General features: G+C 45.3%; 1 protein-coding gene across 1 annotated transcript in view; it reads right to left on the bottom strand.

Annotated features, from left to right (window-relative positions):
* Positions 1–16,670, bottom strand: part of LOC309564445 (uncharacterized protein) — a 382,799-nt gene that overhangs the window by 195,212 nt on the left and 170,917 nt on the right. Inside the window, 2 exon segments of the mRNA XM_082269075.1 lie at positions 1,211–2,741; positions 9,507–9,647. Of these exon segments, the coding sequence (XP_082125201.1) occupies positions 1,211–2,741; positions 9,507–9,647 (1,672 nt within the window).

Below are 16,670 nucleotides of genomic sequence, written 5' to 3'. Positions count from 1 at the left end.
TATCACATTATTATCAACATGTTTGTGTGCATTTATTGCCCCTAGATGTTACCCCCTTCCCAGCCAGTGTTATTAGTACAGTGACAATGCATATTATTAGCACTGATCACTGTATTAGTGTCACTGGTGATGTCAGTGTCAGATACTCCCCAGTGTCAGCTAGTGTCAGATTGTCTATCACACTCCCACTATAAGTTGCTGATCACCGCCATTACTAGCATAAAAAAATAAATAAAAATTCCAGTATCTTTTCTGTAGTTTGTAGACGCTATAACTTTCACACAAACCAAATAACATACATTTATTAGGATTTTTTATTAATTTTTTTCACCCAAGGATTTTTTGTTTATTTTTTATACCAAAGACATGTAGCAGAATACATTTAGACAAAATTTATATAAAAAAAAAAAAAATGATTTTTTAAATGTTTTAGATATGTTTTATAACAGAAATTAAACAATTTTTATTTTCTCAAAATTTTCGATCTTTCTTTTTTTATATAGCAGTAAAAACAAAAACAAAAAAAAAACCCAATGGTGATCAAATACCACCAAAATAAATATTTATTTGTGGGGAAAAACAATTATATAAATTTTGTTTGTGTACAGCGTTGCACTACCACGCAATTACCAGTAAAAGTAGCGCAGTGCTGAATGGCAAAAAATAGCCTGGCCATGAAGGGGGGAGGGAGGGGTGGGGGTAAAACCTTCCAGAGATGAAGTGATTAAATCATTAAACAGACCTGTAAGTTTCCACCACAAAATGTACTCAGCCAATGAAAGGTAAGGACTCCATTTTTATTTTTCTCCTGCTATCAATGGCCAACACGGGACAACACTTCATCCATGTCTCTGGTGATCTCTGATCTCCTTATGAAGTGTTTCTTACATGATGAAGATCAGCCATGGAGTATATCTGAGGTGTATATTAGGGTGTGCTTCTTCCCCACATGTCCACCAACATTCATATAGAAGACATTTCCCGCACTCAAGGCACTAATACACCTCCAAGGTTGTGTGGGACCCCTGATGTACAGGAAGACAGAACTTCTGTGAGGAACATTTCCCTCACTCAGAACAGGAATATGGCTTCTCCCCCGTGTGAGACCTCTGATGTCTGGAAAGATTGGACTTCCATGAGGAACAATTCCTTCACTCAGGATGGGAAAGTGACTTCTCCCCCGTGTGAGTCCTCTGATGTCTGTAAAGATCGGACTTGTGTGAAAAACATTTCCCACACTCAGGACAGGAATGCGGCTTCTCCCCCGTGTGAGTCTTCTGATGTTTGCAAAGATCGGACTTCTGTGAAAAACATTTCCCGCACTCAGGACAGGAATATGGCTTCTCCCCCGTGTGAGTCTTCTCATGTGAGTAAAGATGGGACTTCTGTGAAAAACATTTCCCGCACTCAGGACAGGAATAAGGCTTCTCCCCCGTGTGAAAGGTCTGATGTATGTAAAGATGTGCCTTTCTTGAAAAACGTTTCCCGCACTCGGGACAGGGAAATGGTTTCTCACCTGTGTGCGATTTCTGATGCCTACAAAGATAGAACTTCCTTGAAAAACATTTCCCGCACTCAGGGCAGAAATACGGCTTCTCCCCCGTGTGCGATCTCTGATGTCTGACAAGATGTGACTTCCTTGAAAGACATTTCCCGCACTCAGGGCAAGAATATAGCTTTTCCCCCGTGTGAGAACTTTGATGCCTGAGAAGATGTGATTTTTGTAGAAAACATTTCCCGCACTCAGGACAGGAATGAGACTTCTCAACCGTGTGCAATCTCTGATGTGTGCAAAGAAGTGAATTATCTGAAAAACATTTCCCACACACAGAACAGGAATACGGCTTTTCCCCCGTGTGAGACCTTTGATGTTTAACAAGGTGTTGTTTTCGTACAAAACATTTCCCGCACTCAGAACATGAATATGGCTTCTCCCCCGTATGAGACCTCTGATGTGTAACAAGTCCTGATTTTTGTACAAAACATTTCCCACACTCAGAACAGGAATACGGCTTCTCACCTGTGTGCAATTTCTGATGTCTGTCAAGATCGGACTTGTGTAAAAAACATTTCCCGCACTCAGCACATGAATAGGGCTTCTCACCTGTGTGCAATTTCTGATGTCTGTAAATACTGGACTTGTCTGAAAAACATTTCCCGCACTCAGGACAGGAATACAGCCTATCCCCTGAGTGCAATTTCTGATGTCTGTAAAGACTTGAAAGGCTTGAATAACATTTTCCACACTCAGAACATGAATTTGGATTATCCCCCTTGTTACATCCCAGGTGTGTGGAAATCTGGGACTTTGTTAAACAAACTTTCCCACGCTCAGGGCAGGAATATGGCTTCTCCCCTGTGTGAGATCTTTTATGTACAATAAGTCTAGATTTAAAATTGAAACGCTTCCCGCACTCAGGACAGGAATGTGGCTTCTCACCTGTGTGAGATCTTTTATGTTCATAAAGACTGGATTCAAATCTGAAACACTTCCCGCACTCAGGGCAGCTATATGGTTTCTCTCCTGTGTGGGTTCTTTTATGCTCATTAAGTTTGGATTTAAAACGGAAACACTTCCCACACTCAGTACAGGAAAACCTCTTATCTGTTGGAAGGACAGCACCTTTCCTCACAGTCTGAGGTTCCTCAGGATAAGAGGAATACGATGGTCCGGCACCGTCCCTCACAGTCTGAGGTTCCTCAGGATAAGAGGAATATGATGGTCCGGCACTGTCCCTCACAGTCTGAGATTCCTCAGGATAAGAGGAATACGATGGTCCGGCACTGTCCCTCACAGTCTGAGGTTCCTCAGGATAAGAGGAATACGATGGTCCATCTACACTGTGTGGTGCCGGATGGACATTTGAGGTAGCCGGGTTTTCTCCTGGACTATACTGTGTGATGTCCTCATCTTCTACTTTAAAGTCTGGAGACAAAGTGAGACAATCCTTTGAGGTTTTCCTCATCTCCCGTCCATGTACTAAAATAGAAATGCAAAGATTATTACTAGAAATCAGCAGATTGGTTCCCCTAAACCAGGACTCCGCCCACATCAGACATCTTTGTCTCTGAGGATCTTACAATTCCACCCTCCAGGTAACCAGTAAATGGGTCCTCTGATCTCCTACCAGTTAATTTCTTTATTCATGGACCTTAGTCAGAGAGTGAGGAAACAACGAGAACTGTCTTTTATAGGAGTGACAGTGATGAGGGGGATTATAGGACGAGTGTCCCCTCCCCCTCTATCACTCATTGCCATCTTCCCAACACAAGAAGTCCCGCACTTCCTTATTTAGTCCATGATTTAGTCATGAATAACAGCGGGGCTGAGCCCCACCAAAGGTCAGAGAGTGAGGATGGGGGAAGAACAACCAAGATGAAGACTGGACTGATCCTGAAGACCACCATCATTGGGTTACTGACTCCTCCCTCATTATCACTTTCTGTTTAAGGTTCCAAAGTTGGAGGATGTTATAACATTATTATCAACATGTACTTTGTACAATACAGAGTATATAGTGCAGGGGTCAAAAGTATGTAATGTACAACATAGAGTATATAGTGCAGGGGTCAGGAGTATGTAATGTACAACATAGAGTATATAGTGCAGGAGTCAGAGGTATGTAATGTACAACATAAAGTATATAGTGCAGGGGTATGTAATGTACAACATAGAGCAGGGCTCAAAATTTCAAGTCCTGAGCTACTAGCCAGGTCTTAAGAGTTACTCGCCACTTGTTGCCCCACCCAAACCCTACCCTGCGCCGCCCCTAAACACGCCCTCGTAAAATATCTCATAAAATTACACTGTTAAATGTTTTATTCAGAATTAAGTTACAAAAATAAATATTAACGACAACAACCGAGAGAGAGAGGGTTCAACAGAGAGAGTGGGGGTTTGACATAGAGAGACAGGGGGTGGGGGGTTGACAGAGAGAGAGGGGGTTGACAGGGAGAGAGAGGGGGCTAACATGGAGAGAGGCAAAGGGGGTGACAGGGAGAGAGAGGGGGCTGACACGGAGAGAGAGGCAAAGGGGGTGACAGGGAGAGAGGCAAAGGGACTGGCACAGAGAGAGGGAAAGGGGGCTGACACGGAGAGAGGGAGTTGACACGAAGAGAGGGAGAGAGGGGGGTGACACAGAGAGAGGGAGAGAGGGGGGTGACACAGAGAGAGAGGGTGACACAGAGAGAGGGGGGTGACACGTAGGGAGGGAGAGGGGGGTGACATGGAGCAAGAGGGGGGGGGTGACACGGAGGGGGAGAGAGAGGGGGTGACAGGGAGAGAAAGGGGGGTGAAACAGAGAGAGAGAAGGAAGGGGTGACACAGAGAGAAAGAGAGGGGGTGACAGGGAGAGTGAGAGGGGGTGACAGGGACAGACAGGGGAAGATGACAGGGACAGAGGGGGGGAGATGACAGGGACAGAGAGGGGAAGATGACAGGGACAGAGGGGGGAAGATGATAGGGACAGAGGGGGGAAGATGATAGGGACAGAGGGGGGAAGATGATAGGGACAGAGGGGGGAAGATGACAGAGACAGAGGGGGGAAGATGACAGGGACAGAGGGGGGAAGATGACAGGGACAGAGGGGGGGAAGATGACAGGGACAGAGGGGGGAAGATGACAGAGACAGAGGGGGGAAGATGACAGGGACAGAGGGAGGAAGATGACAGGGACAGAGGGGGGTGGGAGATAACAGGGACAGAGGGGGGAGATGACAGGGACAGAGGGGGGGAGATGACAGAGACAGAGGGGGGAAGATGACAGAGACAGAGGGGGAAAGATGACAGAGACAGAGGGGGGTGGGAGATAACAGGGACAGAGGGGGGGGATGACAGGGACAGAGGGGGGGGGTGACAGGGACAGAGGTGGGGAAGATGACAGGGACAGAGGGGGATGACAGGGACAGAGGGGGATGACAGGGACAGAGGGGGGAAGATGACAGGGATGGGGGGGTGGTGACAGGGACAGAGGGGAGGAGGTGACAACAGGGACAGAGGGTGTGATGACAGGGACAGAGGGGGGTGATGACAGGGACAGAGGGGGGTGATGACAGCGACAGAGGGGGGGTGACAGGGACAGAGGGGGGGGGGGGTGACAGGGTAGGGAGGAGTAAGTCCGGTCACAGTAATGTACAACATGTACAGCACTCATGCAGCCCCAGACAATGACACTCCCACCAAACGACAACAACAACTGAAGGGCTCACCGACCTAGTGCATTACCTCTAAAAAGATTTATTACAATTTTAAAAGATATGTAATATACTCACAAAACAATTGTAAGTATCACGCATATAAACATGATCAACACAAGATCTCCAAGGTAGTCAAGGCACTACGTGGTGCTGGATAGCATGCAGTGATCCGCATGAGTCTGCTAAGGCTAGGCTGACACGTTTACGAGGGCAAACTCTCTTCCTCAGAGCCAAAAGATGCTGCTAAACCCTCAAACTACGGCTCTCCAGCTGTTGCTGGACTACACATCCCATGAGGCATTGTAAAACTCTGACATTCAAAGACATGACTAGGCATGATCGGAATTGTAGTTCCTGAACAACTGGAGGGCCATAGTTGGAAGACCCCTGCTCCAGAGGGACAGCTGAAGCCGGGGAGAGCCTGTGACTCCTACAGCGAGATTGCCAAGGGTCCCATCACCATGATTCGCTGTCCTGTGCATCGGTCTCCACATCGGTCTCCTTACCAACTGTCTACTTGGAGCCTTGTCACATCTACGGCTCATCCATCCAAGTGACAGCACGGACGCCTGCTCGCCAATGTCGTCTGGCCAGAGACTCAGCGTGTAGGATATCAGCAGTGGGGCAGGTACACGGGCTCAGCCCGACATCCCATCACTGACTTTTTTATTTCCTATTGGTTACTGGTTTTTAATCTAATAAACTGCTTGAATTGGATTTTCTATTGGAAGTGGAGCCTTATTCAAGTTTCTTCTACAGTATACAACCATGCATTTTGCTTTTACTTTGCGCCTGGTGAGTGCTCGTCATTTCCCTGGTTGGCCGCACATCCGGTTATGTGCGCTGCCTTCTTGGAGCGCACGTTACGTCGACCCGCCGTGACGTCACGGACCGACGCGGACACACCCGCGCCGATTAGCGGCCGGCGTGATGGGGGGTATATAGGATGCCTGCATACCGCATTCACTAGAGGGACCGTGAGGAGGCATATTGAGGCGTTTACAGGTATGTGGCTTCTAGGTGATGTCTGATGCACCCTATAGGATTACCCTTTATATCGCAGGACACGGATTTATGGCTCTTGCTCTCTCTTTTTACCTACTCACCCTTATTGCTTTTTCAGGGCCTTGACACCATTACATACTTGTTTTAGCAGCTATGAGGGGCTATTTACAGACACCCTTTGTTGGTTAACCTTTCTCCAAAATATACATCCAATACTGTTGGAAGTACAAATCACCATTCTGATTTGCGTTTGGGAAGGCCCCCGCATTATTGTTTAGTCCAGATATCTTATATTATTGATGATTGAGCTACATGAACCACATTTTGACTCAACTTACTTTGGTATTGGGGAATATTTCATCCTATTGTTTTATATGGCTTTGTTACTGCTCTGAGGTGGCTATCGGGCTAATGTGCTTCAGACCTGTCGGAGCTTGACCCTTGCTGTTTTATCTGGCTAATGTGCACATATGTTGCTTGCCTCCCCTTTATTTAGATCTTCTATACACACACAGATATATCCTCCCACGTTCTCAATCTTCCAGCAGTCGTGTCTGCTTGGCCCTCTCTGGGACCTGCTGTGAGGGAGTACTAGATCCTTCTCCCCATGGTTCCGTATACTAAATAGGGATGAGGTAAATACCCCACCTCTAGGCCTAATACCTTATCGAATAATGTTACGGGGGGCTGTTAATAACATACTACTGTGTTCATCTGAATTATACAGTACCCCCACATATATCAACGCCTCGATTGCCACCTGCCCCTGCCCGACGCAGTGAATTTTAGGTAAATACCCCATTTTGGTTATTTTAGTAAAATGTTTGTTCTTATATAGCGCAGACTTGCTTGTGCTTATTCATCTTATACACATTATATTATAATCTGGTATTCTTTATAGGTGTCCGAGGTCCTGGTTTACCCCCCGTGCCTGACAAAAGCCAAAATTTACCTCTGCGCCATTTGAAGAGGTTGGTCCATTATGCTGTTATGTATAAGTTGTTGTATACATGTTACACTTTGGAATTTTGTTAACATTTTGTTTTCTGAACTTTACTAATTTTGTGTGTTCTTTTACATCAAGAATATCCTTACTCGTCTGTGGTCCTGATGAAGCTTGCCGCGAAACGCGTTGACCTTTAATCAGACATCTCTTCAGTCGAGTATTTTTGTATCTTCATATGTATTGTACTATGACCTATATAGCACCACCCTGCTTTAGAATGCACTAATAGTTCAGATTGAGGGTTTTATTCATGTTTTGTTTTTTATAAATCTAATAATTATTTTTACTATTGGCTTATTGTCTATCTTATAATGTGCACGTAGAGTCCGCTCTCCAGGTCTGCTTGGTCAGACTTTTTTCATTTTGCTTTTACTTTATTGTGACTGATCATTTTGTTACAGCCGTAACCAGAAGCGCTATTATTTTGCTTGATCAAAAAAGTACCTTTTCAGTAGCAGCAGATTCTCCCTCTTAACTGTGTGAGAAAAACATGGAATTATGGGTAAACCTCATACCCATAAACCCATGTTTTTTTCCTTATAGTTAAGAGGGTTGGGCTGGAAGAGAGATAGTCAGGAGGGTTGGGCTGGAAGGGAGCATTTGTCTCTTAGACACGCCCACTTTTATGACACTGCAGTGAGAGGAGAGCCTCTGCTGCAGCATTTTTATTGGACAGCTTGGACCAATGCTGCTTTACCATTGGTCCAAGGCTCCAAGCTGTCCATTGAGCTCAGTGCCTCTAAAGAAAAGTCATCCTCTCAGTCTGTTGCAATGCAAACAGCCTGCGCCACCTTGTATTTAAACTGTATGTAGCTTCTGATCTCCAGATATCTCCAGAACCATAGATGCTAGGAGCCCCAAATTGTGACCAGTGGGTGGGGTAGGTAGCTACCTACCCCCCAAATTTGTGGTCTCTGTGACTCCAGGATGCCGAGCTACGACCCTCGATCAATTTTTTTTTTTGTTTTAATGTTCATGGGCCTCACCTGCCTCCCCTGACTGCACGTCCCGGGTATGGGTGGAGGAATGTATTTAGTGTTAATGACCCACCTGTGCTGATGTCTGTAGGAGTGTCCTCCTCTATAAATGTCCTCGTTATTCCATCCTCCTCCATAGACTGCTGATCATCCCTCACATACGTCTCTTCTTCTTCTGCTTTTACTTCAACTTTTATATCTATCAGATCTTCACCCTAAACCAAAAAGTTATGAAAAAGATCTTCAGCTATCACATACTGTAAATAAAATCCACAGATTGTCTCCATGAGTCCATGTTCTAGATGCTCCGACCTACGAACCTTGTAACAGAGAGGGATGGTGTGACCTTCCTGTGTGGAATACCCGGAATACAGAGGACGGGGACATCTCTCTGGTGGGTTTTTGTAGCTGGATGAATCCACCATGGTGTCCTGGTAAAGATCTTTGGCTCCTTTTTGATTCATGGATTCCTCCATCACCCCATCCTCATCATCCTCCTCTTTTATTTGTTCATTAACCTTAACTTTAGAATCTCTCAGGTTTCCACTCTGAATATATAATAAAAATGACATCAATGGTAACAATTCGGATAATGTACAGATCCTAATGATACTATCAGTGATTGTTCCTCATCTACCTGATGATGGTGAGGGATGGTGTGACCTTCCTGTGTGGAATCCCGGGAATACAGAGGACGGGGACATCTCTCTGGTGGGTTCCCATTACTGGATCCATCTGTAGGAAACACACACACTGACTGAATACATTGTTTCTATGTGTTTATCAGATGATGGGGGATCTAGGTGGAGCCTCCGTACTGCTCTCTCCTTTACAATAAAGTCTCCTCTTACCCGGTGATGTGAGGGGCGGCTGATTCTCCATCATGACGTCCTTGTAGAGATCCTTGTGTCCTTCTAAATACTCCCACTCCTCCATGGAGAAATAGACAGTGACATCCTGACACCTTATAGGAACCTGACACACACAATGATAGAGTCACCATCCAGACACATCCCTTGTCTGTTACTGGATAATGTCCCAGAATTCCCAGCACCGCTCACCTCTCCTGTCAGCAGCTCCATCATCTTCTTGGTGACTTCTAGAATCTTCTGCATGTTGTGTCTCTCAGGTTTTAGGGAGTCACATGGAGGCACTGTGATGGTCATATGATCACCTGACTTCATAGGAGGAAATCTCTGTATCGGAGAACCAAAAGGAATATAATGTTAGAATCCCAGAATCCTCCTCACCTCTCCGGTCAGGTCTGTGTTTTATTAATAGAGATAAGAGTGATGTCATGTGACCTCCCAGAATCCTCCTCACCTCTCCGGTCAGCAAGTAGATGACCTCCAGGGTGAGGTTTAGTATCTTCTCAGACATGTGTTTCCGGTTCTCCTCCATCCTCAGTGATGTGGTCATGGGACTTTGGTCCTCCTCCATACTCATTTCATCTATACAGGTCTCCTTGTAGACGGATAACTTTGGGAAATTAAAGTAAGAATTATTTGGATGGCTTTGGTCACACAATAATAGGATGTGGATGTGGGGGCAGGGGGGGTGGGGGTAGTAGGAGGGTTGTTGTACATTTAAGGACTACTGCCCCCAAGGGAACACATTTTGTATGGACTGTTTAATGTTATTACATTTTCAAGGTTCTGGAACCCTCTTAATTTGCTAGATGATAATGAAATGATAATGTCACTGTCTATTTCCCCATGGAGGAGTGGGAGTATTTAGAAGGACAGAAGGATCTCTACAAGGAAATCATGATGGAGAATCAGCCGCCCCTCACATCACCGGGTAAGAGGAGACTTTATTGTAAAGGAGAGAGCAGTACGGAGGCTCCACCTAGATCCCCCATCATCTGATAAACACATAGAAACAATGTATTCAGTCAGTGTGTGTGTTTCCTACAGATGGATCCAGTAATGGGAACCCGCCAGAGAGATGTCCCCGTCCTCTGTATTCCCAGGATTCCATTCCTTTTCTCTGTTGGGCTAGTTTTGTTTCTGAACTGGTTTTGATTATTTTTAGATCTGCAGATAAGGAACGATAAATACAATCCTTCTTCAGTCTTCGTGTTTTGCTCTGAGGCAGTGCCGTGAGGTCGATGTAGGGTCATCATGATTTTTAGGAAGGGGAACCTCCTTGTTTGCTTTGCCAGCTAATTAGTATAATTGCCTGCAAGGCTCCCCACTACGGGACTTTACAGTCCATCACCTATCCATTACTCCTCACAGACCCCTCAGCTCCTCTACTTCTCCTCAGTATTTTCCTCTCTCTGACACCAATGATGGAACATATTCTTCATGGCAGGCTGGGGAATGTTTTCTTCCTGACCAGCAATGTAAGGGGCTCTATGCTCCATACTCCTGACCCCCGCACCCCATCATTGTGTTGGCTGCATAGTGAAATGGTTGACCATTGGCTGCCTGTGTAGTGTAATAATCGCCCATTGAAGGCCATGTATGGTCACTTTCTTGTCTATTTATTGTCAGTGCTGTTTGTTTAGAGGACCATATTACTAGAATTTATCCCCAAAATTAGGAAAATGTTCCGGCCTCGTAAGTAGGGAAATGTTCTGCCCCTGAAGGAGTTAATCTAGGTTTCCACACTATATATGTGTGTATCATCATCTGCTGGAGATAAAAGACGTCACGGTGACTATGGAGGAAGAGGACATAACATGACGGGAGGGGGGTACTAGGTGTAAATAGAAAATAAAATCTTATTACCTCCTCTACTGCCACTTCCAGCAATGTCTCGTCTCTACTTCCTCCCGACTCACCTCTGACCCGGAACTTCCTATTTATACCTGACATCACTTCCGCTCTTCCACAGAGACGTCGTGTTTGGTTAAAAGGGAGATCACCACCTTGTGGAGCTCAGAGGAACTGCAGCCCCGAGAAACGTCTCGTAGTGTGAACACGGCCTTGTGCTGTGTGTATGTACTGTATATTCTTATAGATGGGGTCACCTCCACTCCCACCAAGGGAGATAGAGATATCTAACTGCCTAGTCCAGCCTTTCTCAGCCAGGGTTCCTCCAAAGTCTTCTACAGTTTTGGTTAAGGAAGAATTTCCGCCTCTTAGTAGCAACTGGCATCTAAGGATGAGTTGACAGCAAGGTCTAAACCTTGTTTCAGAGTAAACTTTGGATATTCGGATGAACACCAGAACATTAGCCTGTTCGGACCCCGGTTCCATCTGAGCTTTATTTCTACTGCTTCTGTATATGCCAGCATCCCGCTATCACTGGTTCCTAAGGAAGCAGTCTCGATGTCTCAAGGAACCATTGATGCCACGAGGAATGAGGTCATGTGACCTGGTATGGTTTGGGGTGTACATGCTTTTCCCCCTTCATGTTTGGATTGAGGGTCTGGTATGGACATTGGTGGTCCTGCTCCAGTGCAAGGGATACACCACACTGAGTCTGAGTGTTGAAATGATCTCCGGCAGAGGGAATGTTCTCCTGTGATTTCGAATTAGCTCCCTTTCTCCTGGTCTCCACCATAGCTACAAGTGTGGGTATGCCCTCTGAACAGACTTGTATAAAGTACTCAAAAGTTCTACTTGAGTAAATGTACAAGTGCTCGATCAAAAAGTGACTTGAGTAGAAGTGGAAGTGCTCGCAGAAAAAGTTACTTAAGTAGAAGTACTAAAGTATTCAACATTTTTTTTACTTAAGTATTGCAAGTAGTTTTTTCAAAAAATTTGCTACTTAAGTACTAAAAGTTAAAAGTACCAGTAGTTTTGAAAAAAAAATTCTACTCAAGTACTGAAAGTAGAAGTAGAAGTACTGTGTTATGTAGTTATTAAAGAAAGAAGTCAAACGTTTGAACATCATATTGTTTTTTATTATTTCAAATGATTAACCTGTGTTTGTTAGTAGTTTCTTGATGCACTTTAAGCGCTGTAGCACCATTTATTTGTTTGTTTCATATTTTCTTTTTATAAGAAAGATTTGGTATAGCAGCTTTTATTATACACAGCCTTTATTTTCGTATGCTCTGATTTACAAATGACATTATACACATTTTTTTGAGCTTTATGCAACCTGCCATCTACTGTTCTGGCAGTGGTAATTTTTTTAAAAGTAACGAGTAACTATGCAGCACAAAAAAAAAATACTTGAGTAGAAGTATCGAAATCATCGAAAAAATGTAGTGAAGTAAAAGTAGAAGTAGGAGAAAAAAATTCTACTCTAGGAAAGTACAGATACCGCATTTCGGTACTTAAGTACAGTACTTAAGTAGTTCTACTTCGTTACTATACATCTCTGCCTCTGAAGTACTCATGGAGTAGGTGTGAAGGTCTTACCTTGACTTCCGGTTGGCAGCTATCTTGGATATGTGAAGACTGCTGTCTTTTATAAACTCTGTTTGCATCAGTTCTTGCCTGCTGCCTGGGCGTCGTTCAGTGATGATGTTGCACACCTGACTATATATATCACCTGTTGGCTTGCAGTCTTTTGCCCTTGTGTTTGTGCTCCAAGGTGCATCACTTCTAGCAGTCTTCTGTTCTCTGTGTTCCTTCGTGTATGACCTAGCTTGGCTGACGACTTTCCTGGCTATAGATTCTGCATCAGCAGACTACCCGCCTCTGGACTCTACCCCGGCTTGGATGACTACCCCCTTCTAGACTCAATCCTGTCTTGGTTGACTACCTGCTCTGGACTTGACCGTGGCTGTTCCTGATTTCGCTCCTCACTCTTGCTGTGCGTTTATTGTTGTTGATCTAATAAACTGCTTTATTTTACTTGCATCTTTGTGTGGTCTGGTTTCCTGGCACCCTGACAGTACACAAGGGCCATGAATCCTGACGATGCAGGTGCTCCCACACTCCCCATGCTGGTTTCTAGGCTTGATTAACAAGATCACCTTTCGGGTCACTTCGCTCAGGCATCGCAGACGTTGTTTGAACGCACAGCACACCTTCCTCCTGCTGCTGCTCCTGTTGCCACTCCTGCAGCTGGAATCGCTTTGCAATTATTTTTTTCAGATTATCCGAGAAATCTTTGCCATGAGGTGCCATGTTGAACTTCCAGTGACCAGTATGAGAGAGTGAGAGCGATAACACCAAATTTAACACACCTGCTCCCCATTCACACCTGAGACCTTGTAACACCAACAAGTCACATGACACTGGGGAGGGGAAATGGCTAATTGTGCCCAGTTTGGACATTGTCACTTAGGGGTGTACTCACTTTTGTTGCCAGCGGTTTAGACGTTAATGGTTGTGTGTTGAGTTATTTTGAGGGGACAGCAAATTTTACACTGTTATACAAGCTGTACACTCACTACTTTACATTGTAGCAAAGTGTAATTTCTTCAGTGTTGTCACATGAAAAGATAGAATAATATAGTTACAAAAATGTGAGGGGTGTACTTACTTCTGTGGGATACTGTCTATTTTACCTTTTGTGTAAGAGCTAGTGCTGCTGCCCACAGAAAGTATTCCAGTACTGCAGTCATTTATTGTTATTTATAGGCTTATTAGTGGCTTGCAGCAGCTTCACAATCTTATGATTTTATTTATTTATATACTCGATTAGAAGCCGACCCGAATATAAGCCGAGGCACCTAATTTTACCACAAAAAACTGGGAAAATGTATTGACTCGAGTATAAGCCTAGGGTGGGAAATGCAGCAGCTACTGGACCCAACTGGACCACCATGAGACCCAAAACAGGGGCTGCGGACATGGTACAGGAGATGCAGAGCTGTGGGCATGGTACAGGAGATGGTTCAGGCATGGTACAGGAGATGGTACAGGAGATGGTTCAGGCATGGTACAGGAGAGGGTTCAGGCATTTTACAGGAGATGGTTCAGGCATGGCACAGGAGATGGTACAAGAGATGGTTCAGGCATGGTACAGGAGATGGTTCAGGCATGGTACAGGTGATGGTTCAGGCATGGTACAGGTGATGGTTCAGGCATAGTACAGGAGATAGTACAGGCATGGCACAGGATATGGTTCAGGCATGATGGTACAGGCATGGCACATTAGATGGTACAGATGGTACAGGAGATGCAGGGCTGGGGGCATGGTATAGGAGATTGTACAGGCATGGAACAGGAGATGGTTCAGGCTTGATGGTACAGGCATGCCACAGGAGATGGTACAGGAGATGCAGGGCTGTGGGCATAGTACCGGAGATGGTACAGGCATGGCACAGGAGATGGTACAGGCATGACACAGATGGTACAGGAGATGCAGTGCTGCGGGCATGGTACAGGAGATGGTTCAGGCGTGGTACAGGAGAGGGTTCTGGCATGGTACAAGAGATGGCACAGGCATGGTACAGGAGATGGTTCAGGCATAGTACAGGAGATAGCACAGGCATGGCACAGGAGATGGTAAAGGCATGGCACAGGATATGGTTCAGGCATGATGGTACAGGCATGGCACATTAGATGGTACAGGCATGGTACAGATGGTACAGGAGATGCAGGGCTGGGGGCATGGCATAGGAGATGGTACAGGCATGGAACAGGAGATGGTTCAGGCTTGATGGTACAGGCATGCCACAGGAGATGGTACAGGCATGGTACAGATGGTACAGGAGATGCAGGGCTGTGGGCATAGTACAGGAGATTGTACAGGCATGGCACAGGAGATGGTACAGGCATGACACAGATGGTACAGGAGATGCAGTGCTGCGGGCATGGTACAGGAGATGGTTCAGGCGTGGTACAGGAGAGGGTTCTGGCATGGTACAAGAGATGGCACAGGCATGGTACAGGAGATGGTTCAAGCATGGCACAGGAGATGGTACAGGCACGGCCCAGATGGTACAGAAGATTCAGTGCTGTAGGCATGGTACAGGAGATGGTTCAGGCATGGTACAGGAGATGGTTCAGGAGATGGTATAGGAGATGGTTCAGGCATGGCACAGGAGATGGTTCAGGCATGGTACAGGAGATGGTACAGGCATGGCACAGGAGATGGTACAGGCATGGCACAGGAGATGGTTCAGGCATGGTACAGGAGATGGTACAGGCATGGCACAGGAGATGGTTCAGGCATGGTACAGGAGATGGTTCAGGCGTGGTACAGGAGAGGGTTCTGGCATGGTACAAGAGATGGCACAGGCATGGTACAGGAGATGGTTCAAGCATGGCACAGGAGATGGTACAGGCACGGCCCAGATGGTACAGAAGATGCAGTGCTGTAGGCATGGTACAGGAGAGGGTTCAGGCATGGTACAGGAGATGGTTCAGGCATGGTACAGGAGATGGTATAGGAGATGGTTCAGGCATGGCACAGGAGATGGTTCAGGCATGGTACAGGAGATGGTACAGGCATGGCACAGGAGATGGTACAGGCATGGCACAGGATATGGTTCAGGCATGGTACAGGATATGGTTCAGGCATGGTACAGGAGATGGTTCAGGCATGGTACAGGAGATGGATCAGGCATGGCACAGATGGTACAGAAGATGCAGTGCTGCGGGCATGGTACAGGAGAATCTCCTGTACCATGCCCACAGCACGGCATCTCCTGAGGAGATACAGGGGCTGTGGAGGAGTCTCACTTACCTTTCAAAGAGGCGCCTTACATTTAAAAATGGCGCCGCCCGGCGCCAACACGTCACAGCGCATGCGCCATCCGCCTGGGAATAGCCCAACATGTACGAGGGGGGCTTTTTCAGCATAAAAAAAAAAAACATGCTGAAAAAGTCGGCTTATACTCGAGTATATACGGTACTATTTTTTGGGCACGAGTGTATTCACACCTTATTCATGGTTATCTCTAAACTGAAGACCTGTAATGCCACCTATGGGCAATATTTGGGTACTGAAGTTGGTCTTCATGGCACCGGCACACACACTATTAAGGCTTGGCATGTTGGGTATCTATTTACTCGGCACAACCTCATGTTTTATATTTTGCCTAAAAGAATTTGGTAATATATTGTGTTTGTGTGCCCTAAAATTAACTTTATTGTATTTCTTGTTGATAATTACAGTTGATAATCCGTTGAGCTGATATCATCTGACATTTAAAATTAGAACTACGTGAAAGATTCATTAGGGGTGCCACAAGGGGGGACTTTTCAATTGGGGTGCTTAAGTATTCCTTAATATATAGAGTAAGACTAGAGAGAATTTATTTTTAGTAAAAAAACATGAAAAAGATTTTATTCTGAAACAACAGTAAAAAGTATACTGTAATTATAAGGATTACAATATACTGTACAAAAATGAATTGTGTTAAAAACATGTACAATAAACAGCCATACAGTATCATACAAATATATATATATACTCTCCTAACACAAGGGTAGATGGTATATATACTTTATACCCAGTTGCATCCACAATGGATGGTCTTTGTGCAGGAGGCGTAGTGGCCCACAGCCATTAACCCAACATGTTTCGCGGCACTGCCGCCGCTTCTTCAGGGGTATCTTTGAGGGTGTCACATAGATATATTTGTCATGAAAATAACGACTTAAGTGGAAAAAAAATGAAAATAAAAAA

This window comes from Pelophylax lessonae, assembly GCF_965119305.1.
Source record: "Pelophylax lessonae genome assembly, chromosome: 9".
Lineage (NCBI taxonomy): Eukaryota > Metazoa > Chordata > Amphibia > Anura > Ranidae > Pelophylax > Pelophylax lessonae.
Note: the sequence above shows the minus strand (reverse complement) of the source record. Positions and strands in the feature narration are given on the sequence as shown.